Genomic DNA, 25,680 nt, shown 5'->3' on the forward strand with positions numbered 1-25,680 from the left:
CGGGGCTGGGGCGCTCGGGGCCCCGGGGTGTGCCCTCGGGGCCGCTCTGTGCCACCGGGGCTGGCTGCCCGCGGGGCCCGTGTGTCCCGGCACGGGCCGGTGCTGCTGCGGGGGCCCGGGGCTCGGTGATGCTGGGCTGGCCCGGCTCTGCCCGGGACCGTGGGGGGTTTAGCGGGGTCTCACCCACCGGCGTGGCCCCGTCCGTGCTGTGAGGACGCGCCCATCCCGGGCCCCGGTTTGGAGGGGCCGGGTCCCGGTTACTCCCGGCGCTGCCCCGGGGCGCCCTGCGTGGGGCTGAATCCGTGCTCCCCGCGGGCCGGGTAGGGCCGGGCGGGGCCGCTCCCGGCCGCGGTGGCAGGGCCGAGACGTGTCGGCTACGTGGCCCCGGGGCGGGGCGGGCGGCACCGACACGCGAACGGCGCTGGGTGAGTGGGTACCGGGGGGCACCGGCGGTACCGAGTTGGGCGTCTGCGGGGTGAGTGGGTACCGGGGGCTGCACCGGGTGGGCAGCGCCGGCAGGTCCAAGCGCTCTGCGTTCCCCGCGCACCTTCCCACCCGTGCGAGCGCGTTCCCGCCGTGCTAGAACCGGGGCAGCTCCCGGAGCCCCGGCCCCTCTCCCAGCGCCGGGTTCCCACGGGCCCTCCCACCGACCCCCCCGGCAGGGCCAGCCCCGATCCCGGTGTTCTCGTCCCGCCGCAGCCCGAGGTCGCGGGATGAGGAAGCCGCCGGTGATGCTGCTGCTGCTGCTGCTGCTGGGGCCGGCGGCCTGGGCCGCCCCCAGGGCGGGCACCAACAGGTAGGGGGGCACGGTTCCGGAGGCAGAGTTCATGGCTACAGGGACACAGGTGCGGGTGGAGGACAAGGTGGCCAGGGGAGGGGCAAGCACAGCGGTCCGAGCTGCACGGTGAGGGCTGGGACTCATGGATCTGCCGGGGCCGTGGGTGGGGGGCGTCAGGCCGGAGTGGGCAGCCCCCCAGGGGCACAGGTAACCAAGCCCCTCTCTCTTGGCCAGGCCTGAGCCCCCCGTGGCCACAATCGTGGATCCATATCCCGACCTGCTGAGCCCGGAGTCGCCTGCACTGCTGTGAGTCCCTGCCCTGGGGATCCCCGCAGCACTGGGACCCCCACCACGGCCCGGGGCTGGGGGGCACAGTGCCGGGTGGGGGGCATGGACAGTGCCCAGCTGGCCGTGGGGCAAGGTGGGCCATGGCCATGAGGCAGGTGCAGTGCTTCCCACCCCAGCCCTGCTCCCCCCAGGCTGCTGTGGAGCGCAGTGCGGAGCCTGGGGCCCCCGGAGCAGGACGTGGAGGCCATGACACGGGAGCAGGGTAAGGCCACCGGGGCGGTGACGGGGGGCTGAGGGGCTGGTGGGGCCAGGGACCCCGGCCCCACAGCACCCTGTGCCCCACAGCCCTGCTCTACCTCTTCGTGCTCCATGACCACGACCAGAGCAGGCGCCTGGATGGGCTGGAGCTGCTGCAGTTACTTGGCACGGTGCTGGCACAGGCTGGGGGGCAGCCAGACCCTGACATGGTGGGTCCCACAGGGATGGCTCCTCATGCCCCACTGAGCCTCTGGGACGAGCCCTCATCCTGTTCCCCATCCCTGTAGGTGGCTGCACTGGTGGACCAAGCCTTGGCAAGGCAGGACCTGAATGGGGATGGGCTGCTGGACCCCTCTGAGCTGCTGGACCCCCCCGAGGTGCTCTTGCCTGGTCAGGACAAGGGTCCCCCAGGACAGCCCCCACCAGAGCAGCAGGCAGGGATTGGGGCTGTGCCTGGGGGGGGCACAGAGATGCCCAGGCAGGACGTGGGGTTGAAAAGTCCAGGACAGGCAGCAACCGAGGCTGGAGACCCCCAGACTGGAGCCCTTGAGGATGGAGCCCCTGAGGATGGAGCCCCTGAGGATGGAGCCCCCAGGATGGAATCCCTCGAGGTGGACTCTCCCAATGCTGAGGCCTTGAAGGCAGAAGTTGTCCCTGGGGCCAAAGCCCCCAGTAGTGATGCCGCAGAGGAAGATGAAGCTCCTGAGGCTGAAGCCCCTGAGGAGCAGGCAGCCCCAGCCTGGAGGGACCATGGGGAGGGGTAGGCAGTGGGAGCTGTGGGATGCAATGCCCCAGCTGCTCCCTGCCCTGCTCAGGGCACAGACTGGCACGGGGATGGCCCCTGGCCAGGCTGCTGGGGCCAGGAAGGGCTGGGGTCGTGTGGTCTCCTCTGTAATGCATTGGATGGAGAAATAGAGGCACTGCTGGTGACCTTGGCTGTGGTCAGTGCATCCCTGGGGCAGTGGGACCCCAGCCAGGGCAAGGGGGGCACAGCCAGGGGACACGGGAGGCAGTAGTGGTGCATGTGGGGTTTTATTGGGGGCTTGCTGGGTGCCGTGGAGATGTTGCTGGGTGCACTGGTGTGCCTGGGGCGTGCAGAGGTCTCCAGGCACACGCTCAGACAATGCCATCGAAGCCCTGGATCCCACATTTCCTACCCGCGATCCGGCAGCCGAAGGTGAGAGCATCCTGCAGGGTCCTCCCTGGGGATGGGGCCCAGGATGAGATGTGGCCGTGCTGTGGCTGTGCCGTGGCCGTGCCAAACTGAACCGTGGCCGCGTTGTGGCCGTGCCGTGTTTGTGCCCACCTTCTGCGAGCGCAAAGATGACGGCGGCGTTGAAGGTGTCCCCAGCCCCCAGCGTGTCCACGAGGGTCTCTGGGGGGAAGGCGTCCGAGTGCACCAGCTCCCCGTCGGGCCCCAAGGCATCAGCCCCCTCCTCGGCCCAGGCGCAGATCAGCGTGGCCCTGGGGGAGTGTGAGGTGGGTCTGGGGCACACCGTGTGCCCCCGGCCCCTCTCAGGTACACCCCTACCCTGGCTGGATGCGCCCCCGCAGCCCCCGCAGCGCCTCGGGGGCCGACTGGTACCCGAAGTGCCGGGCCAGGTCCTTGCTGATGAACACCTGTGGGAGAGGGGCTGGGGCGGGGGCAGACCCCGGTACCCCCAGCCAGGTGCGATTAGATCTGTGTCCTGGTGGCATCCCCAAACCCGCCTGACCTCACAGACCCCCACCTGCACCCCTAGACCCAAACCCCCCACCCCTGCACCCCCCGAGCCTGACTCTCCCGGACCAGGACTCCCAACTCCCGCCGGGCCGCGCCCCCCGCAGATCTGACCGCTCTCGCCACGCCTTTGGCCGCGGCCGGGACAGGCGATCGGGACAGGCGATCGGGACAGCTGATCGGGACAGGCGATCGGGACAGGTGATCGGGACAGGCGATCGGGACAGGCGATCCCGCCCCATCGCCCCAGCCCCGCACCACGTGTCCTCGCCCCATCAGCGGCAGCAGCTCCTCCCGCGGCTTCTCCAGCTCCACCGAGATCCCGACCCGCCGCCCCGGCGCCGCCGCCCGGTTGTGCCGCTCCACCCGCTCCAGCATCGCGCCCTGCTCCGCCGCGTTCCGGGCCTGCGGACACGGGCACGGCTCCGGCATCACCGGGGGATCGCCAGTCCCGGGAGGCCCCCTCGGTGCCGGGGATGCTCCCTCACTGGGGATGTCCTCCAGACCGAGGGACTCCCTCCTGTCCCAGGCTCACCTACACCCGAGGGATTTTCCCCAGCGCCGGTGATCCCCCAGACCCTAGAACCCCCCGAGCCGAGCCTCGGGCTCACCTCGAAGTGGATCCACCTGTACTGGGAAAGGTCGACCCGCTCGAAGTCGCGGGCTGTCACGTCAGGCAGGTTCCTGTGGGATGGAGGCCAGGTGGGAGATGGGGACCCTCCGCCTGGCACTTGCCCGGGGCGAAGGGCAGCTCCCGGGGCCGTGGAGGGCCCCACGCCAGCGGGACAGAGGTCCCCGAGGAGGCAGTGCCCGAGTGAATCATTAATGACGGCGCTTGGGACCCTGAGCTGGATTCGAAGGGCAGCGCAGCGGTGGCCACGCTGGGGCCTGGTGGTCAGCCGTGCCTAACCGCCCGTGACCCTTTGGCACGGCTGGGGGAGCCAGGTTGTCCCCGCGGGGCCGTGCCGCCTGCCCTGCCCCAGTGTGGCCGTGTGGAGACACCAGCACCAGTCCCGGCAGCGGCACCGAGGTGACAGGGCGGCAGGGACATCGGCGGTGACAGTGTCTGCGGGATTACGGCCGCTCGCCCCATCCGGCACTCGGTAGCCCCCGGCAGGCAGCGGGAGGGACCCTTGAAACGGAGCTGGCAGAGCCCAGCGGCGCCCGCGGGCGGCGGGGCCGGGGCTGCGGCCCTTACGTGTCGTGCAGGACGATGGTGCGGGAGCCGCTGGCGGCGTTGACGAGGCAGCAGGCGCAGGGCACCTCTCCGCGGGGCTGCCACGCCACGTGCGAGGTGTCCACGCCCCGGCGCTGGAAATCCGCCGCGATGAAGCTTTTGGGGGGACAGAGAGCGGGGTGAGGGGCGCCGCGGGAGCGGCGGGCGCTGCCGGTGACGGCGGAGGCGGGCGGGCAGCCGGGGAACCGCGGCCGCGCCGAGGGTCGAGGCCGGCGGCAGCAACGCGGAGGGGCCGGCCGGTGAAGTGTCGGGGCGGGTCGGCCCGGCGCCCCGCCGGCGCGGGAGTCCCCGCACCTCACTTACTCAGCGGCGGGGCCGGGGGCCAGCGAGCCCATGAAGGCGCAGGGGGCTCCCAGCAGCGACAGCACCGTGCAGGAGTTGGAGGCGTTCCCGCCGCGCTGCCACCGCTGTGACAGGCACCTGCGGGGCGAGAGGCGCGGTGGGCGCGGGGCCGGCCTGGGGGACACCGGAGGATCCCCCCCGCTGCCGGTACCTGGTGTCGGAATCCTCGGCCGGGAAAGCCTCCACGACGCTGATGATGTCCAGGCACACCAGCCCCACGCACAGGATCCGCCGCTTCCCCGCGGCGCCGCCCGCCTCTGCCGCCATCCCGGGCCGCTGCGCTGCGGGACAGGCACCGGCACCGGGACCGGGACCGGCACCGGGACCGGGACCGGGACGGGGACAGAGACGGGGACAGGGACGGGGACAGGGACGGGGACGGAACCGCACCGGGCTCCGGCACAGCTTTGGCCCCGCCCCCTCGCGCCGCCGCCAATCAGCGCCCGCCGCCGCGCCGGGCCCTCGCGGGGGCGTGGCCATTCGGGGCCGCCCCGGCCACGCCCCTCCCCGGTGCTGGGCGCGCGCACGGCGGGACGGGGCACGGGGACAGACGGACACACGGACAGACGGACATAGGGACACATGGACACACGGACAGATGGACACACGGGGACAGATGGACATAGGGACAGACGGACACACGGACAGATGGACATAGGGACACATGGACACACGGACAGATGGACACACGGGGACAGATGGACATAGGGACATGGACACACGGACAGATGGACATAGGGACACATGGACACACGGACAGATGGACAGATGGACATGGACACACGGACAGATGGACATAGGGACAGATGGACACACGGACACATGGACACACGGGGACAGATGGACATAGGGACAGATGGACATAGGGACAGATGGACACACGGACAGAAGGACACGCGGACGGATGGACATGGACACACGGACAGATGGACAGATGGACATAGGGACATGGACACACGGGGACAGACGGACACACGGACAGATGGACATGGACACACGGACAGATGGACAGATGGACACACGGGGACAGATGGACACACGGACAGATGGACAGATGGACACATGGACAGATGGACACACGGGTAGAGATGGACACAGGGACAGATGGACACATGGGGACAGATGGACATGGACAAACGGACAGATGGACACACGGACAGATGGACATGAACACACGGACAGATGGACACACGGACAGATGGACATGGACACACGGACAGATGGACACACGGACAGATGGACAGATGGACACAGGGACAGATGGACACATGGGGACAGATGGACATGGACAAACGGACAGATGGACATAGGGACAGATGGACACACACGGACAGATGGACACACGGGGACAGATGGACACACGGGGACAGATGGACATGGTCACATGGACATGGACACACGGACAGATGGACATAGGGAGAGATGGACACACGGACAGAGGGATACACGGGGACAGATGGACACACAGACAGATGGACATGGACAAATGGACAGATGGACACACGGACAGATGCACATAGGGACAGATGGACACACAGGCAGATGGACATGGACACACGGACAGATGGACACACGGGGACAGATGGACATGGACACATGGGGACAGATGGACACACGGACAGATGGACACACAGGCAGATGGACACACGGACAGATGGACATGGACACACGGACAGATGGACAGATGGACATGGACACACGGACAGATGGACACACGGGGACAGATGGACACACGGACACATGGACACACAGGGACAGATGGACATAGGGACAGATGGACACACGGACAGAAGGACACGCGGACGGATGGACATGGACACACGGACAGATGGACAGGTGGACAGATGGACATAGGGACATGGACACACGGACAGATGGACACACGGACAGATGGACATAGGGACATGGGCACACGGGGACAGATGGACACACGGACAGATGGACAGATGGACACACGGACAGATGGACATAGGGACAGATGGACTTAGGGACAGATGGACACACACGGACCGATGGATACACGGGGACAGATGGTCACATGGACAGATGGACATGGACACATGGACAGATGGACACACGGACAGATGGACACAGGGGGCAGATGGACACACGGACAGAGGGATACACGGGGACAGATGGACACACAGACAGATGGACATGGACAAATGGACAGATGGACACACGGACAGATGGACACACGGGGACAGATGGACATGGACACACGGACAGATGGACATACGGGGACAGATGGACATGGACACATGGGGACAGATGGACACACGGACAGATGGACACACAGGCAGATGGACACACGGACAGATGGACATGGACACACGGACAGATGGACACACGGACAGATGGACACACGGGGACAGATGGACACACGGACAGATGGACATGGACACACGGACAGATGGACAGATGGACATGGACACACGGACAGATGGACACACGGACAGATGGACATGGACACACGGACAGATGGACATGGACACACGGACAGATGGACACACGGACAGATGGACATAGGGACAGATGGACACACAGGCAGATGGACACACGGACAGATGGACAGATGGACACACAGGGACAGATAGACACACAGACAGATGGACACATGGGGACAGATGGACATGGACACACAGACAGATGGACACACGGACAGATGGACATACGGACAGATGGACAGATGGACACACAGGGACAGATGGACAGATGGACACGGGGACACACGGACAGATGGACACACGGACAGATGGACATGGACACACGGACAGATGGACACACAGATGGACAGATGGACACATGGACAGATGGACACACAGGGACAGATGGACACACGGACAGATGGACATGGACACACGGACAGATGGACACATGGACAGATGGACACACAGACAGATGGACATGGACACATGGACAGATGGACACACGGACAGATGGACATGGACACACGGACAGATGGACAGATGGACACACGGGGACAGACGGACACAGGGACAGATGGACATGGACACATGGGGACAGATGGACACACGGACAGATGGACAGATGGACACACGGACAGATGGACATAGGGACATGGACACACAGGGACAGATGGACATGGACGGATGGACAGATGGACACACGGACAGATGGACACACGGGGACAGATGGACACATGGACAGATGGACATAGGGACAGATGGACACACGGGGACAGATGGACACATGGACAGATGGACACACGGACAGATGGACATGGACACACGGACAGATGGACACACGGACAGATGGACATGGACACACGGACAGATGGACACACGGACAGATGGACATAGGGACAGATGGACATATGGGGACAGATGGACACATGGACAGATGGACACACGGACAGATGGACATGGACACACGGACAGATGGACACACGGACAGATGGACATAGGGACAGATGGACATATGGGGACAGATGGACACATGGACAGATGGACACACGGACAGATGGACACACGGGGACAGATGGACACACAGATAGATGGACATGGACACATGGACAGATGGACACACGGACAGATGGACACACGGGGACAGATGGACACACGGACAGATGGACACACAGACATGGACACACGGGGACAGGCAGGCACAGGGACAGATGGACAGAGGGACACACGGGGACAGACAGACACACGGACGCGGGCACAGACACGTGCCACCCCCCGTGAGTCACGGAAAGTCTCCTCGGCCGCCCGGTGGCCCCGGTGTGACCCTGGGCCGTCCCCGCCGGGCCCTCCCCGCTCCCAACGCCCCCCGGCAGCCCCGGGCGGGCTGAGCCGCGTCCTTGGAGCGAGGAGGAGCCCAAGGAGCGTCCAAATTCCCGGGGCGGGTTCAGCGTCGGGGACCGGGGTCTGTGACTGCCCCAGACCTCTCAGTCGCACTGCGGGGGCAGCGCTTCCCGGCGGGGAAACTGAGGCACCTGGGGTCTCATCCGAGGTGTGCAGGGGACTGAGGGCACCCGAAAAGGGCATGGGAGGGTTTGGGGTCTCGCCAGGCATGGAGGCATCTGGGCTCCCTGGTGAGGGGGCTGCAGGTAAAGGGGTTTTTGGACTGTTTTTGGCAGGTCCAGCACGGCGAGGGGACACTCTTGGCCGAAGCTGTGGAGTTGGGAACATTGGGGGTGATTTGAGGCTTCGCTGACCTGGGAGACAGAGAAAAGGCCGATGACAGAGTTAGTTGTTGAATCTTCTTAATTTTAGAAGATTAAGAGAGGAATTGTGTGAAATCCTGGGCTCTGTGCTGTGCTACGGGCAGTGTTTAATGTCTGGAAATTCCCTTAAGGACCTTCAGGGGTTTCTTTTGCAGCCACCAAAGAGGCAGTCGGTGCCAGAGCCCGAGTCTGGAGCACAGACACGCTCAGAAGGAGCTGATCACTCTGGGTTGCTGCTGTGTGCACACGGGATCTCCTCAAAAAGAGGAATTCAGGGAGCTCTGCGTCCCCAGGGACCTCATCTCCCCCCTGTGCTGCTGGTACCTGTCTGAACGGGCTGTTGGGCTGAAAAGCTGAAACCCTACACCAGGAGCAGGTGTCCAGAGGGCAAATGTCAGCTGAAATGCTGCTTTATTTTTGTGTCTGCATAAGATTCCTGGGCAGTGGTGCTGGTAATGGTGGTCACTCCGTGTGTGTGCCTAAAAACTACTTCCAAAAGTACATTTTCCTACATGTAAATTTGTGTCGGGTGAGAGGATAGCAAATGTGCACACGGTATCGGAGGACTTTTTTTTCAGAATGAGGAGAACTTGTGGTTTTTCTTGAGGAATTGCTGCGTTCTGTCCATAACTGAAACCATCACCTGGGCCTGGTTTGCTGCACTGGCACAGCAACAGGAAACTGTTTGAATTTTAAAAGTAATGTTATTTATATGAACCTGGGGGAAACTGTTTCATTTCCTTCCAGGAGGATGATCCACAGAAAAGGAAAGGGGTTCTGGTGCCTGGTGATTTCTTCGTGGAGGAGGGAAGGAGCCCTGAGATACCTAAAAAAAGAAAAGTAGATGAGGAAGTGCTTTTAGAGTTCTGCTGTTTTTCGGTGGTTGAAGGCGCGACCCCTTGAATCTGCGGAGAATTTTGGGTCTGAACAGACTGGAACAAAAGGTACCGAGGTACAAAATTCCTGCTCCAGTCTGAGGAGCTGGCTCTGTTCGTCCTGAGGTGGCAGTGCCTGGGTGAACAGGGAGCAGCTGCTTCACCCCAGCCTCAGCTGGGCCAAAAGGAGAGGGAAATATTCGGGCTTCCTGCTGGGGAAGGGGCAGTGGATGGCAGACCCAGAGAGATGATTAAGCTCCCGTGTCCACTCACACAAAAGCAGGTACGAGGTGTGGGAACGTGCTGGCCGTGGATTCCTGGGCTGGGAGAACTGACTGAAGCTCTGAGGCAGCCCAGGACTGAGAGACAGAACCACTGGGGGGGAGTGTGAGTTTACCCAAGCTGGGCAACTCCTGGGGGCTCCCCCGGCAGGGGAGACCCTCCTGGAGCAGTTCTGTGTCAGGAACCAGAGGCACACTGGACTTCTTTGGTCTTCAGCTTCTGTTTACTGTTATCAAAACTTCAGCGCTGTCTGCACCAGACTCTGCGTGCAGGAAAAGCAGCACAAAAACGGCCAACAATCTCTTGTTACAAGGCCTTTAAGTCTAATCAAAAACTAAGCTAACCAATTAAGAAGTGACACCTGAATTATTTTCCTTTCTAACCCAGTAACTGACCCCTCAAGGCCCGCAATGCGGATTTTTCTACCCAATTACAAGATGCCACCCAAAGCCAAGAAGAAAGAAGAAGGGAACTCAAGACAACACCCTACACCCTCCATTTTGAGCCCATCTATAACATCCTAAAAATCCCAAACCCTAAATTTCTCAGCCATGTGACACACTGCACTACTCTCTACAATCTCCACAATCCATTTCACACTTTTGTGGTTCCTGGTTCACCTTGAGGCTTTGGAAGTTTTCTCCGTGACTGAGGGTCAGGGTCAGTGCTCCCCCGGGGGCCAGGACACCCCGGAGCAGACAGAGGAATATTCCCCCTGCCCTGGGTTCCCACAGGCGAGGGCCCAGGAGCTCACAGGTGGCTCCAGGTGCTCAGAGAGGCACACAGCAGGCGCCTGGGAGGGCATGGGAAGGGAGGAAGGAACACCTGGAACCCGGCAGGGCTGGTGCCTCTGCCCGGCGGGGGAGAAGAGCATCACCAGCGTGAGAAGGGATGCCCAGAGCAGCTCAGCCCCAGCCTGACGGAGCTGTTCCCTCACCCAGCCCCGTCCCACGCCCACCCTGCAAGGACAGGCCTGTGACAAACGCCAATCGCTTGTTTTCAGAATTTTTTAAGGTTTAATAATAATAAAGTGGTTATAAAAATAGTAATACAATCAGAGTAATAAAAATTTACAGTTAGGACAATTACAAGACAATAAAAAGCAAAGAATTTCGGACGTCCGGATGTTTTTGGGCTCTGAGCTGCCAAAAACACACCTTGTGAACAAAGGAACAACCCTTAAAAGCAACAGCCTGTTGCATATTCATACATCTCATACATGGTGCATAAATCCCTTGCAAATTAAGAATTTTTCTGGTTTTTGTCAACTTCTTCCCCTTAATCCTGGTGGTTCCATAAAGACAGAGAGAAGAGATGTCTTTGCTGATAAGGAGGCTGTAACTCTTTATGTGCCCTTTCACTGTTATCTCTGTGCAAAGAATTTCTTGATTATCTCATCTGTTTCTTGAGCTAGCTAAAAAGTATCTTACACAGCAGAGTTTCTATTTTAACATTGTGTTATAACCTAGAAATATATTTAACACACCACTCAAGAGAATTAACGCAGCACATTTCTAACATCACACATATAACATCCATTGTAATATCTGTGAAAAGCCAATCATAAAATATGCATTTTTCACGGGGCCATCCCAGGGGTGCTGCGGGGACCCAGGGACCAGGGGCAGGACCCCAAACCCCTCCCAGCACGGAGCAGGGCTGGGGGGCTTTGACACAGCTGGGAGGAGGAAAACGACTCAGCACCAGCCCAGACCCTGGGGCTGCTTTGGGCGGGGGTGGCGTGAGCAGGGATGCCCTGGGAAGAGCAGGATTGTCATGGCCACGTGTGGGGAGATTGTCACAGCCACGTGTGGGGATTTTGTCACGGCCACGGGGACAGTGTGCTGTGAGCAAAGGCCAGCGCTGACAGTGCCCGGGTCTGTGCAGGGAGGGACAGCTCAGCAGGAGAAGGGAGATGAGGGGACAGGTTGGGGGCAACTCAAAATGGTGGTGGACTGTGGACAACGAGGGGAAAGGCAACTCTGCCAAGGAATATTTAGCTGTTTATACTGCCAAAAAAAAAAAAAAAAAAAAAAAAAATCACAAAGGGCTGCCCAACTTGGCAGAAGTTCTCAGTTTTCAGACTGAGCTGGGAGTCAGAGGGAAGGCCTGGGGCTGCTTCCCTTTCCAGCAGTGCAGCAGGATGCTCTGCTCTGCGCAGTGAGCTGCCGAGCTGACCTGGAGCCCTGTTGTGGCTGGCAGCCGTGTCACTTTGCACTGTGAAAGCCCAGTCCTCTCTCAGCTGGGAGGTTCTCCTGACATGTTCCTTCTTGCAGGGTATGAAGGTTTCTCCCCTGAGAAGCAGAAACCCTCCAAGGATGCTCCTCAGGTAGTTAAGAGAAAGAGACGTGCACAGCTGGTGCAGTGAGTTACACCAATCTCTGCTCAATAATTGTTTCTTTTTGCTTGCTTTAGTGCAATTATTTTAATAGAACTGCTTTGACAGAGTGCACGATGCTACACTGTACACTACTGAGCAGTTTGGGCTTGCATACTGTGTAGTAAATAATTCTGATTAAGATCTTTCCTCTAACCATTTGTCATAATAAATAATTCCTTTTACACAAATATAGCTGCTTTGCAATCTTTGGTCTTCTGGGACAAAGTTACTTAAACCCTAGAGAATCTGAGGCTAAGACTGGGTCCAGCCTCGCCAGGGCTCCTCTCCGAGGAGGAGATCAGGAGTCCAGGGGTCCCCTCTGCACCCTCAGCAACAGGGCTTCTCTGAGGAGCTCTGCCTGGAGCCCCCCGTGCCAAGCTGTGCAGGGACTCTGGGGAATGCCCCCTGTGCTGGGAACAGCGTTCCCTGATGACAGGAGAGCAGAGCTCCCATGGGCAGAGCCCAGGGGACAAGAGGAGCTGGGAGAGCCTGGCTTGAGGCAGCTCTGCCTGGAGATGGGGCTCACAGCCTGTGGAAAATGGGTGTGAGAGTCTTCCTACAACTCCTACAACTCCTACAACTCCTCCAACTCCAAGGGCTCACAGCCCGTGGGACCTGGCAGAGGGTCTGCTCACAGGGGCTGTAACTGATGAGCTGTGCAAGGCTTTGGGGACAGGGAGGCTCTTCAGGAAGCGCCTTGGCAGTGCCAGGAACGTGCACCCCAGCTGGAGCAGCCTGTTGGATGGAGACTGCCCCAGCCAGAGAGTTTACCATGGATATTAAATGACTTTTGAGAATCCTTTGTGATTTAAAATCTTTCTGCCCTATCACAATCCTTAACTCTGCTCTGTTTGGTGCTTGCAGTGATGCTGTGGGGACCCAGCAGGAGCCCCCAGACTTTCCCCTGCTCAGGCTGGGAGGGGGCAGAGCCCAGGGGCTCCTTGCTCTGGGTCCCTTCTCAGAGGCACCAGCTGACGCTGCTATTTGTTACCAGTTATTGCACCAACATTAAATTATTGATTGCATGTTGGTTGTGCTTACTCTGCAGTGGGTTAAAGCAGTCAGTAGCCATGTTACTTAAATTTGGAATGTCTCTTAGAGTAGAGGCCTTCATATAGTTCTAGTCTCTAAAGTTCTTTGAAGTTTTAGTGCTTTTTTAGTCACTAGAATTATTGTCCCTTACACGTAGTTTTTACAGTAAAAGAACACAGATTAAAATAGCTATTGTGCTGAGCTTGGTGATAGTGATTTATAAAGCGTTTACAAAAGTACTAGAGTCCGTTCAAGATATGTATGGTTTATGGTTCCTTCATCCTACCCTGTGTCCTAGTTCCAGTAGTATGTTTTAAGAGTTTGTTAGTAATTACACCCAGTTTGTTAAAAGAAAAAGATGAGGTTTTCCAGCCTCTCCTTTCCTTCTTCTCCTTTGAATCTGTTATGTCACTTTTAAAGGATATTCAATTCCCCCTAAATGTTAAAGAAACCATCTTTCTGGTATCTAATCTAGTGAACTTCCTTTATACAGCCTGCAGCTTCTCTAGAGTGAGGGCTGAGATGTCCAGAAGAGCTGATGAGACCCCTGACCCAGGTGTAGAAAATCCTGAGTAGTATGAAAAATGAGGAAATATAAACCAAACACACACGTGGACATGTGGACATGCAGACACACTTCAGGTGCCTGGAGCAACCTGTTCTAGTGGAAGGTGCTCCTGCCCATGGCAGGGGGTGGAACGAGACGAGCCCTAAGTTCTCTTCCATCCCAACTCATTCTGTGATTCCATTAAACCCCGGGGAGTTTCTTTGTCTGGGTCCCTCTTGAGACACGAGATGTTGTGATTGATCTGTGCCATAAATCTGAGAGCCTGGTGCCAGAGCTTCCTTTAATACTCCCCCACGACAGGACAGCCCAGGCCCCAGCTGTTTGCTAATCTCAGTTTGGAGGAGGAAAAGGGCTGTTCCCTCTCTTGGAAATGTGATGCTGTCGGTGTCTGCGGCATTTTCTCTGCAGCTGCCATCATGGTGCCTTTGCACCGCGGGAGTGAGACTCTGGATGTCTTGGAATTGCAGCTCTGGAAATGCCCAACGCCATCCCGTGGCTCCCTGCGTTCCCCAGCCCTGAGCTGAGGTCAAGGGGGACTTAATTCCTGAGGCCAGGGGGTGCTGATCCCTGGGCTGGCTCCTCGGTGCACCTGGGGGCGAGTAACACGCCCAACATCCCAGCCTTGGTTTGAGTTTCACGTGCTCACTCCATTCCAGTTCTCCCCAGGAACGGCAAGCCAGGGGTTAATGATGCCGAGGTGGGACAGCCCTGCACACCTGGGCTCCCTCCCGTCCTCAGCTGCCGGCTTTCAGCTTATTTTTCCTACCTCTGTCGAGGTCAGGATTGAAGGCACGCCAGGCAATAATTTGTGTTCAGACTCAGGTGTTTATTATTTTTTATTTATGTTACAGTCTCACATCGGTGAGTTCTGCAGTCTTTCACTAACAAGGCACAACATGGCCAACAATCTCTTGGTACAGGGTCTTTTAAGGCTAAAGTATCCAATTAAGAAATGACACCTAAATTATTTTCACTTCTAACCCAATGACTGATCCCTCAAAGACCCCAGGGTGGGCTTTTCTGTCCAGTTACAAAAAAACACCCAAACCCATGGAGGAGAAGGTGAAGAAGGAGCAGCCACTGCCCTAAAACCTCAATTTAGCTTTCTCTATATTACTGTATTCTAAAACCCCAAACTCTAGGTTTTCCACCCTGTGACATCACACACTTCTAACCAGCTCCACACCCGTAATCCCAGCGCTCTCAATCCATTTTGGAAACCTTCTCCAGGGCCTCCAAATGCAGAGCTCTCCTGGGGTCAGAGTCTGTCAGCACAGAAAGTCCGAAATTCTCAGCAGCCAGAACTCCAGCTAATTATCAGGGGTAATTAGGACCCCTCTCAGTTCCCAGCAGCTGCAGATGCAGCAGACCCAGCTGAGCTTCCCCTCCTCAGTGGCTCATTGTCCACCTCCCCTTCTGGAGAGCATTCATGGATAATGAGGGTTAAATGAACAATGGATAAAGGATAATCTTCCTCAGCTGCCTCAGCCCCATCCTACTCTGCCAAGAGGAGCCTGCAGCACCGCACAGCTCTGCTCTGCCCATCCCCAGAGCCTGCAGGGGATTAACCCTCCAGTAACCTTGAAAGTGATCCAGCTTAGAACGGGCAGGTCACAACAGTCCCATGGGCCTGGAAGGGCGCAGCGTCCAGAGCCCCAGGAGGGGCTGAGGGAGCTGGGAAGGGGCTCAGCCTGGAGAAAAGGAGGCTCAGGGGGGACCTTGTGGCTCTGCACAACTCCCTGCCAGGAGGGGACAGCCAGCGGGGTCGGGCTCTGCTGCCAGGGAACAGGGACAGGCCAAGGGGAAATGGCCTCAGGCTGGGCCAGGGCAGGCTCAGGGTGGATGTTGGGAACAATTCCCACCTGGAAAGGGCTGTCCTGCCCTGGCACAGCTGCCCAGGCAGGGGTGGAGAACCCATCTCTGGGGGAATTTAAAGCCCTGTGGATGTGGCACTTGGGGACAGGGGTCACTGGTGGCCTGGGCAGTGCTGGGGGATGGTCAGGAATACTCCATGGTGTCAGGGGCTTTTCCATGATTCTAGGAGTTGTAGGAAGACTCTCACACCCATTTTCCTTATAGAACTCTTTCTTCTCATGGTCAGGAGGACAATGATCCTTCTAAGACCAGTAAATCCTAGAAAGTCACCAGCAGGAATCTCTCCTTCCCTTTGCACCCCACGGGCAATGAGGGGCCAGAGCCGTCATCGCCCAGGGATGATCCCAGGGTGGGACAGAGAATCTTCCAAGTGGAGGGACAACACAGAAAGACTGAGCCCTTCCTAGCTTTCAGTTCCCTCCTCTCCAAGACTTACTGTCACGGCTCTGGATCTCCACCTTCTGCTGACTATGGGAATGCCACCCCAGAGAAACAATTTCCCAAAGATTCTGCTCACGTTGGGATTTGCTGCCCCAGGGCAGGGCAGAACCAGAGCCCGGCTGTGCAGCGCCAGGATGGCTGGCTGCGAGCAGGGATCCCACTGATCCTGAAGTTCAGCTGATAAAAGTGGGTCCAGAGGAGGTCACAGAGATGCTCCGAGGGCTGGAGCCCCTCTGCTCTGGAGCCAGGCTGGGAGAGCTGGGGGTGCTCACCTGGAGAGGAGAAGGATCCAGGGAGAGAATGGGAATGGGAGCAGCCTGGGACAGTGGGAGGTGTCCCTGCCATGGCAGGGGTGGCACTGGGTGGTCCTGAAGGTCTCTTTTCACCGAAACCATCCTGGGATTTGATGATATTTTCTCACACATTTTTTACACATCACCAGCAGTGGAGCTGCATTAACAGAACGCTGACCCTGTCCCACACCAACCCCAATGAGCTGTTAAAGAACCCAGACACAGACAGACAGACAGACAGACAATGCCATTGGTGCTCGCCTGTTGATGGCACTGAAGATGCCAATGGCACCTGAGGACAAAAGGCTCAGTCCCAGCCTCACCATTAGTGAGCTCCCACAGTGGGGGCACAGACTGGGGCTGGACCCCCCCTCTGCCTGGCCCCAGATCCTGATCTTTCTGCACCAAAGTGTCTGCACAGGAACCATGACCAAAACCACCTAGATCTCCACTGGTGCCAGTGCCCCGGACCCAGGCTGGAGCCTATTCTGCCACCGACACCCCGGGACCTCCCAGCGCTCCCTCCTGCCCCTGCCAGGGCACCGTGCTGGGCACAGCACCCTGAGCCCCGGCCAGCCCAGCCAACAGCCCTGAAGTGGAAGAATGGGGCTGACCCGACAGCAGGGGATGAAGGCACCCCCAGAGGTGGATTCCTCCTCGGGCAGGGACCTGCCTGTCACCCCTGCCAGGCCAGCCCCCTCTAGCACACCCCTCCCCTGGGGGCACGGGGTGCCTGGGGGGTGCCCCAGCACAGCAGGACACGGCTACAGCACCTGGGAGGTCCCAGCACCTCCATCCCAGTCACACCACAACCAAAAGAGCTGGAAACGCCCTCCACGCCCCCTCCAACCCCCCCACCCTCGCCGTGCAAAGCTGGGCTCGGTGCACGGTGACCCTCGGCAGCCGCCAGCCCCCTGCCCACCCCGTCCCCCCACGGGCGAGGGATGGAACTGGAGCCACGGGTACAAAACCCGGTGCCGCATCTTTATTGTGGGGGGCAGTGGGGGGCCGGGGGCGGCGTGGGGGGCCAGGGCAGCCCGGGCGGGCGGTGTGGGGCAGGAGTGTGTGACGGTGGGACAGCGAGGGCTGGGGGTGCTGATAAATAAGGGGGTGGGGGTGGGGGTCCCGGCAGGGTGTGGGGACCCCCCGGCCTGGCTGTGCCCCCGCGGGGGACCCGGCAGCTCTAGGGCTCCTCGGAGTCGTAGAGCAGCGCGGCGCTGAAGACGGTGAGGGGCTCGTCGGGGGCGTGCGCCAGGCGCCCCGACACCAGGTCCACGCACAGCGTCTCGCCGGCCGCCAGCGGCAGCAGGAGGCTGAAGACGCCCAGGGCACCGGGGCTGGGGGCCTGCGCGGCCACGGGCCCCTTCTCCAGCCCCTCGGGCTGGAAGCCGGCCGAGTCCAGGCGGGCGATGCCGTGGCCGGAGCGGGACAGGACGGCCTCCAGCGCCTCGCCCCGGTGCCCCGTGAGCACCACGCTCACCAGGTACCGCCCGGGCACCGGCACCGTGAACGTGCCTGAGGCAGGAAGAGGGGGTCAGGGACCGGCCGGGAGCCCTGGTGCCCCCAGAGCCGGATCTCCTGCAGCACCCCGAGGTCGGTGGGCCGTCCCGGGACAGGCACGACACCATCCGAGAACCCCTGGCCACCATCGCACGCAGCATCACGCACCCCGTGACTCTGCAGCCCCCGCCTACGCCACAGCCCCTACTGCGACATCCCTGACCCCAGAACCACCCCAGAGCCCCCCAGAGCGCCCCCATCGTGCCCTCACCTGTCTCGGGATCGTAGGCACCGCCGTCGTTGAGCAGCACCTGGTCGAAGGGGACGGTGCCCGGCTCCGTGCGCTGGGTGCTCAGGGCCGCCGAGAAAGCCACGCGGGGCACCGAGCCCGGCTCCCCGGCCTCGCCTGGGCACGGGGTCAGGATGTGGCACCCCTGTGCCCCCTTCCCTCACCCCTCAGCCCCCTGCCGCCCTGGTACCCTCTGCGGCCCAGCAGCCCCCGTCCCCCAAGCCCGGCACGCCCCACGGCCCCTCCACACCCACCCCTTCAGCGCCCGTGCCCTCCTTGACCATGACTCCACCACGGCCCCAGTGCCCCCTGCTCCCCAGCCACCCTGTGCCTCCCCATGCCAGCCCAGACTTCTCCCTGCTCCCCTTGCAAGCCCCCAGCCCCCCCCCAGCTCCCCACATGCCCCCCGGTCCTCCACGCTCCTCCCCATACCCCAAGCCCCCCAGTCCTACCTCTCTCTCCAGGCAGCCCTGCAGGAAAGATGAGGAGGGGCTGCTGCAGGGCCAGCTTGGGGCAGGACCCCCGGGGACAGGGTCCAGCCACACCTGCGTGGTCGGGGGCACATGGGGGGGCTGAGCCTTACCGGGGGGGCCCATGGGACCCTGTTCTCCATCCTTGCCAGGGGGCCCAGTGGGGCCAGGAGGGCCTGTCTCGCCCATGGGGCCAGCAGGTCCAGGGGGGCCAGGGGGGCCTGCAGGGAGGAGGGTGTTAGAGCCACCTTGGCCCCACGGCCGGTGTCCCCATGCGTGACGTCCCCTTGTCCCCACACACTGCAGCCCCACAACCAGGATCCTCCTGTGGTCCTGTGCCCCACACCACAGCATCACCCAGCCAAGCCCCTGCCTCCCCACACCCCACTGCAGCACTCCCTGGTGACCCTGTGTCCCCACATCCCCGTGTCCCCACATCCCCACATCCCTGTGTCCCCACATCCCCACATCCTCGTGTCCCCACATCCCCGTGTCCCCACATCCCCGTGTCCCCACATCCCCACATCCCTGTGTCCCCATATTTCCATGTCCCCACATCCCCGTGTCCCCACATCCTTGTGTCCCCATATTTCCATGTCCCCACATCCCTGTGTCCACACATTCCCACATCCCCGTGTCCCCACATCCCCACATCCCTGTGTCCCCATATCCCCGTGTCCCCACATCCCTGTGTCCCCATATTTCCATGTCCCCACATCCCTGTGTCCACACATCCCTGTGTCCCCATATTTCCATGTCCCCACATCCCCGTGTCCCCACATCCCTGTGTCCCCATGTCCCCACATCCCCACATCCCTGTGTCCCCACATCCCTGTGTCCCCACATTTCCATGTCCCCACATCCCCACATCCCTGTGTCCCCATATTTCCATGTCCCCACATCCCCATGTCCCCACACCTCCACCACCGTTCCCACAGCCCCACATGCCCTCCATGCCCTGTCCCCCCCAGCCCCTGCGGTGCCCCATATGCCCCCAACCCCGTACCCTCCCAGCTCTCCGTATCCCTGCAGTGCCCCACGCCCCCCCGCAGCCCCCCGTGTCCCCGCACCGTGTCGCTCCAGCCGTGCCAGGCGCTGCAGCTCCCCGCGCAGGTGGCCCAGGCTGGCGTTGAGGGCGCCGAGCCGGGGCGGCAGCTCCAGCGCCTTGTCCAGCAGGGCGGCCTGGCCGCGGGCCGTGGCGTTCAGGTCCCGCACGGCGCCCCACAGCCCCGCCACGTGCCGGCCCAGCCCCTCGCGGACGCCCCGCAGCCCCCCGGCCACCGCCTCCAGCTGCTCGCAGACCCCCTCCAGCTTGGCCACGCGTGGTTCCAGCCCCGCGGGGCAGCCCCCGGCCCGCGCCAGCTCCCGCGCCAGCGCCTCCAGCCGCTCCTCGCTCTCGGCCTGTCGCGCCGCCGACGCCGCCGCCGCCTGGTCCAGCTCGGCCACCACGCGGTCGGTGAGGGCGCTCAGCTGGCGCTGCCGGGCGTCCTGCTCCTCCAGCGCGTCCTGCAGCCCCTCCACCGTGGCATTGAGCCCGCTCAGGCCCGCCAGCGCTGCTGCCAGATCCCCCCGCAGCGCCCGCAGCTCCGACGGGGACGTGCCCCCGAAGACGCCGAAGCCCTCCAGCGGGGCATCCGGCTCCTCCGGCTCCGCGGGGCCGGCCGGGAGCTGCTCCGGCTCCCGGGGGGGCGGCGAGGCGCAGGGCCGGGAGCAGGGGTCACCGCTCAGGTCCTCCAGAGCCGCCTCCAGCCGCCCTGTCCGGTTGCGGAGCTGCTCCAGCTCCTCGGCCAGCGCCTCCCCCCGCACCCCCAGCAGCCCTCCCAGGGTCCCGGTCAGCCCGTCCTCCCAGAGACCCTCGGCGTCCTCTGGCTGCCGGAGGTGGGGGCCGAGCTCCCCGTCCTGCCCCGGGCACGGGTGGCCGCAGCGGGCCAGCAGCCCCTCGAGCTGGTCCAGGCGGGCGCCGCGCTGTGCCCCGCTGGCCGCCAGCCCCTCCACCGCCCGGCTGAGGTTGGCCAGGCGCCCCGGCAGCCCCCCCGGCCGCCCCTCGGGCTCGGAGGGCCACGGGCCGGCGCGCGAAGCGTTCAGCCGCCCCTCCAGCTCGGCCAGCCGCCGCGCCAGCACCGGTCCCTGCCCCGGCCCCGCCGCCGGCACCGGCAGCCCCTCCAGCCGCCGCTCTAGCTCGGCCAGGCGACGGAGCACGTCCGGGGACGGGGGAGCCGCAGGGGCGGGGGCCAGGCGGCTGCTCAGGCTGCTGATGTGCCTCTGCACCGACTCCACCGCATCCTTGTTGCGCTGGTCCACCGAGCTCACCAGCTTCTCCAGCGCCCGCATCCGCTCCCGGTCCTCGGCCGCCTGCCGCCGCAGCCCCTCGGTGCCGGTCGTGCAGGCAGCGCACATCTCCTGCAGCCGCTGCTCCAGCTCGTACAGCGCCGCCGTCCCTGGGCCCCCCGGAGCCCCTGGGCCGTCCCGGCCGCCCTCGGTGCGGTGCAGGCGGGTCTCCAGCTCCTCCAGGCGCCGCTGGAGGTGGCTCAGCGCCTCCCGCACTTCGGCGGGGGCGGCCGCGTCAGCCGGCTGCTCGCCCCGGGGCTGCCCCTCCACAGCCGCCCGGGGCGGCTCCTGCCCGGCCCGCAGCTCCTCCAGCTGCTCGCTCAGCCGCCGCACCTGCTCCTCCAGCCGCCGCACCTTCTCCGTGTCTCCGCCGCCTGCCGTGCACCGCCAGGGTCAGGGTCACGGCCACGGCACGTTCCCCACCAGCGCATCCCCCGCCCCAGCACTACCTTCACCCCCCAGGCCGCTGAGGGGGTTGCCGAAGCCAGAGAGCGTGGGGCGGCCGGGGCGGGGCGGGGGACGGCCGGTGGGCTGGGGGGATGCTGGAGAAGGCCCCTCGCTGCAGTCCGGCCCCGAGTAGCCCTGGCAGCAGCGCCAGGCCAGCTCCGACACCGTGCGCTGGGACACCTTGTAGCGGGGCCGTAGGAAGCTGCGGTACCTGCGGGCGGCGGGGACGGGGCTTGGGGGGAGGCCAGGAGGGGCGTGGGGCTGCCCCAGAGAACCAGAGCCAGCACGGGCTGCGGCTTGACCCAGCAGCGCCGGTGTCTGCTCAGCGGCCGAGGGGCTGCCCCTGCCCAGCCCTGTCACCCTGTCACCAGGACCAGCCCGACACCAGCGTCGTCCCAGCGCTGGTCCAGAGAGCTGCGGGCTGCCCCGGGGCTTTGGCTGCACGTGACGGGGGGGACAGTGTCCGGTCACCCTCCGGCACCGCTTGAGGTCACTGACTCTTGCGCAAAAGTAAACATGACCCCAGGGTGGGTAAACACCAGTGGCGGCGGCCGCGGTTCGCCCTGGCTCTGCGCTGGCCCCCCCAGCACGCCCCGAACCCCTCCAGAGCCCCCCAGCCCCACTCACGCCAGGACTCGGGGGCACTGGAGCTGCCCCCAGGCGCAGGGCTGGTAGTCTGGCTTGATGAAGCTCTCGACGCCATCCTCCACCACGCAGCTCACGCTGCGTGTCACCACGTAGGCACACCAGTTCCTGCCGGAGGGAAGGGCTCAGGGCACGCAGCCGGAACGCGCCGGCACACGGCATCGCCCCGGCACGCACCAGGCGTTGTCCTGGCACGGACCGAGCGTGGCACACGCTGGGCACCATCTGGGCACACACCGCCTGCTGTCCTGGCATCCAGGAGGCATCATCCCGGCACAGAGCAGCCACCGGCACTGCCCTAGCACGGACCTAGCATCGTGCCAGCACACAGCGGGCGCCGTTCCGGCACACACCGTGCACAGCATCCCGGCACACGCCAGGCATTGAGTAGGCACCAGGCATCACCCCGGCAGAGACACAGCAACAGCCCCTGCCCCAGGCCTTCCCCGGCACATTCCAGCTCCCCAGGCACATCCCGGATCCCCCAGCACACTCCGGCCCCTCTGGCCACTCCCCGGATCCCCCGGCGCGCTCCTGTGCTTGCCCAACCAGCCCCACCGGTAGCACCGTCATGGCCCACTGCGGCGGGTTAATGGTCCGGGTCTTGCCCCAGCGCAGCCTCTCAGCCATGCCTGGCGACCCTGCAGAAACGGCTGCAGCCCCCAGCCCTCGGGAGCCCCGCAGGGATGGGGCTCTGCCAGGAGCAGGGTGCCCACACACCATCGCACCGTGCATCCTGCGCTGCCTGGCCCGGGGACGGGCGCCGTGCGTGCTGCCCCATCACTGACGCCGTGTTCCCTGCCCCTCAGCGCCGCGGGGGCAGGAGCAGCCGCGGCAGCCACACGCTGGTCCCCAGCGCAGCGCCACAGGCTGCGGGGACCCCGGCCCCCCCGCGTGGGACTCCGGCCTGGCCCCGTTGCAGGGACCCCGTCGCAGCCTTATATGGTCGGGACCCGAAGCCCGGGCCCCGCTCGGGCCCCCCAGCCCCACTGGGCAGTTCCCCGGGGAGCGGCCCCCGGCCCTGGGTCCCCGCCGCGGGGCCCCGGTGCGGCGGCCGGTTCCCGTCAGCCCGGCTGGTTCCCCTCAGGCCCCGGCTGGATTCCAGCTCCTCCCCGGGGGCCGCCGGGAATTCCTGCGCCGACCGACAGCCCCCCCCTCTTCTCCCCCCGCCATCCCAGCCCCGCAGCCGCGAGGCCCCGGGACCCCCGGGCTGCCCTGGGGTCCCACCGCCCCGCACCGGGGCTGTCCCCATCCCAGGCGTGGGACGGGACCAGAGCTCCCCTGGCAGGGCTGGATTTGGGGACACCCCCCGTGCTCCCCGGGCCGCGGGGATGCAGCGCTGCACACCCCCACCCGCGGAGAGCCCCCCTGAGCCCCCAGAGCCGCAGGTAAAGGCTCCACCGTGCCCGTGCCCCACGGCCGCGCCCCGGGGACCCCACGCTGCGGCCAGGTCCTGCCATCCCCCCGGGGCCACCGTGGGGCCGGGGCAGCCGCGGCCGCGGTGCTGCAGCGCTGATGTGTCCGCGGTGAATGTGTTGTGACCCCGACCCAGCGCGGGGCCGTGCCCAGCCCCGCGCCCCCCGCAACGGCCCCACGCTGCCCACGGTACGAGACAGGACGGGGATGGGGACAGGGTAGGTCCGGGCCCCCGTTCGCCTCTCCGGCAGCGCTGACCCACGCGTGGATGCCGAGGAAGGACCGGCCCGGAATGCTGCACCCCGACCCTCCACGTGCGCCCACTGCCCACCCGTCCCGGGCCCGGGGGTGACGCCCCCGCTTAGGGGACCCGCCGCCCCTCCCGCCGCCCCCGGGCTGGACGTGGCACGTGCCGGTGCCTGCCCGGCGCCGGGATTCCCGTGGCATCGCTGGGGGGGGGGCTGCAGCCCGTGTCCCCGCTGCCCCGGTGCGTCCCGGTGCTCGTGGCTCCTACCTGTGCCGGCTGGCGGCCCGGGCACCGCTGTGGGCCGCGGCCGGGCCGGGGGCGAGCGGGGCGGCCCCGCCGGTGTAGAGGCTATACCGGGAGGGAAAGTTGGCGGCCAGGGCCTGCGCGGCCAGGAGGCACGGCCAGAGCCAGGGTGCCATGCTGGGCTGGGGCGGCTCCGCTCGGCTCCGCTCGGCTCGGTCAGCCCGGTCCGGCGCGGCTCAGGACCGCATGTGGTGTCCCGTCGCGGCTCCGCGGCTCTGGGCGGCTCGGCACGGCTCGGCTCGGCTCTGCCCTCCCCCCGGCCGCCCCTCGGCCAGCCCCTCGCCACCAGAGCCGCCCCGCCGCCGCTGCCCGCCGGCGGGGTCCCCGGGGCCCCCCGCTTCCTGCCCGCCGCGGCCCCCGCCCGAGCCGCGCCGGGCACCGCGGCCCCCGCCGGCCCCGCCGCCGCCACATCTGCTCCTCGTTAGGCCGGGCCGGGGCCGGGGCAGCCAGGGAGGCCGGGCAGGGGGCCAGGGCGCGGGCGGCCAGCGAGGCGGCCGGGGCTACCGCCGCGGCACCGGCGCACGCCGCGGCCATCGGTCCCCCCGCGGCCGCCGCTCCGCCGCTAGCGCCGGCTCCGCCACCGGCTTCGCACGGTCTCCCCGAGCGCCGGTGGCCTCGCTCCTCACCCCCGCGCTGGGCACGGCAGCCACAGTGTCCCGGCACCGGCGCCGCGTCCCGCAGTGCCACGTCCCCGCGTGCCCGTGACCCCGTGCCGGGTGACACGTCCCGGTGCCGGTACCGAGCCCCCAGCCCCACCCTGACACCGCACGGGGGACACTGGGGACACTGGGAGGCCAGCGGTCGCCCCGCGCCGCCGTGGCTCTGAGCCCACGGTGATGCCATGGCTTCCCCGGACCTCGCGGTGACGTCACGGCCTCCCGGTGACATCACGCCTTGGCCCCGGCCCCGCGGTGACGTCAGGGCGCGGGAACCCCCCGCCCCCGGGGAGCCGCGAGAGAGGGTTAAGCACAAACAGCTGGCGGCAGCTGGAGGGGGGAGGGGGATGCGGGGGAGGGACACACCGGGGAAGGGGCCCGGGGCTGGGCTGGGCCAGGTGCCAGCCCTGGTGCTCCCGAGGGGGGATGGTGTCACCTCCCCTGGGCCCTCAGGGGCCGTGGGGGCCATGGGGGGCCGTGGGGGCCATGGGGGGCTGTGGGGGGCTATGGGGGGCCGTGGGGGCCATGGGGAGACATGGGGAACTGCGGGGGGCCATGGGGAGACATGGGGAACTGCGGGGGGCCATGGGGGGGCTGTGGAGGCACAGGGATGGGGGCATGGGGGGCCATGGGGAGCTGCGGGGGGCTATGGGGGTCTGTGGGGGGCTACGGGGGGCCATGGGGGGCTGTGGGGGGCCATGGGGGGCCATGGGGAGCTGCGGGGGGCCATGGGGAGACATGGGGAACTGCGGGGGGCTAAGAGGGGCCATGGGGAGCTGCGGGAGCCACGGGGGGCCATGGGGAGCCGTGGAGAGCTGTGG

The 25,680-nt window shown here is 64.1% G+C and overlaps 4 protein-coding genes across 6 annotated transcripts; 2 read left to right on the forward strand and 2 right to left on the reverse strand.

Moving 5' to 3' along the window:
- The first annotated feature begins 48 nt into the window (after window positions 1-48).
- CGREF1 (cell growth regulator with EF-hand domain 1) lies at window positions 49-2,254 on the forward strand. The gene is made up of 5 exons (XM_054002130.1): window positions 49-796; window positions 1,013-1,084; window positions 1,258-1,328; window positions 1,412-1,533; window positions 1,612-2,254. Exons 1-5 carry the CDS (start codon window positions 714-716, stop codon window positions 2,086-2,088), a joined length of 825 nt encoding a protein of 274 aa, XP_053858105.1. The 5' UTR covers window positions 49-713; the 3' UTR covers window positions 2,089-2,254.
- A 21-nt stretch (window positions 2,255-2,275) lies between these two features.
- Window positions 2,276-5,029, reverse strand: KHK (ketohexokinase). 2 transcript variants are annotated; one of them, XM_054002128.1, is made up of 8 exons: window positions 4,775-5,029; window positions 4,585-4,701; window positions 4,243-4,377; window positions 3,656-3,728; window positions 3,303-3,449; window positions 2,856-2,944; window positions 2,631-2,788; window positions 2,279-2,526 (listed from the first exon to the last, which is right to left on the reverse strand). In XM_054002128.1, the coding sequence occupies exons 1-8, from the start codon at window positions 4,888-4,890 to the stop codon at window positions 2,441-2,443; spliced, it is 921 nt and encodes a 306-aa protein (XP_053858103.1). In that variant the 5' UTR covers window positions 4,891-5,029; the 3' UTR covers window positions 2,279-2,440. The 2 variants fall into 2 exon arrangements, with proteins under 2 accessions (XP_053858104.1, XP_053858103.1); XM_054002129.1 differs by lacking the exon at window positions 3,303-3,449 and having other exon boundaries at window positions 2,276-2,526.
- Window positions 5,030-7,745: 2,716 nt separating this feature from the next.
- On the forward strand, window positions 7,746-9,048 carry LOC128821163 (uncharacterized). The gene is made up of 2 exons (XM_054002127.1): window positions 7,746-8,833; window positions 8,968-9,048. Exon 1 carries the CDS (start codon window positions 7,795-7,797, stop codon window positions 8,800-8,802), a length of 1,008 nt encoding a protein of 335 aa, XP_053858102.1. The 5' UTR covers window positions 7,746-7,794; the 3' UTR covers window positions 8,803-8,833; window positions 8,968-9,048.
- Window positions 9,049-17,521: 8,473 nt separating this feature from the next.
- On the reverse strand, window positions 17,522-24,440 carry EMILIN1 (elastin microfibril interfacer 1). 2 transcript variants are annotated; one of them, XM_054002157.1, is made up of 8 exons: window positions 24,168-24,440; window positions 22,220-22,345; window positions 21,595-21,803; window positions 19,888-21,519; window positions 18,931-19,038; window positions 18,800-18,817; window positions 18,330-18,464; window positions 17,522-18,073 (listed from the first exon to the last, which is right to left on the reverse strand). In XM_054002157.1, exons 1-8 carry the CDS (start codon window positions 24,317-24,319, stop codon window positions 17,742-17,744), a joined length of 2,712 nt encoding a protein of 903 aa, XP_053858132.1. In that variant the 5' UTR covers window positions 24,320-24,440; the 3' UTR covers window positions 17,522-17,741. The 2 variants fall into 2 exon arrangements, with proteins under 2 accessions (XP_053858132.1, XP_053858131.1); XM_054002156.1 differs by lacking the exon at window positions 24,168-24,440 and adding an exon at window positions 22,415-23,354.
- Window positions 24,441-25,680: the final 1,240 nt, after the last annotated feature.

This window comes from Vidua macroura, chromosome 35 (genome assembly GCF_024509145.1).
Source record: "Vidua macroura isolate BioBank_ID:100142 chromosome 35, ASM2450914v1, whole genome shotgun sequence".
Taxonomy (NCBI): Eukaryota; Metazoa; Chordata; class Aves; order Passeriformes; family Viduidae; genus Vidua; species Vidua macroura.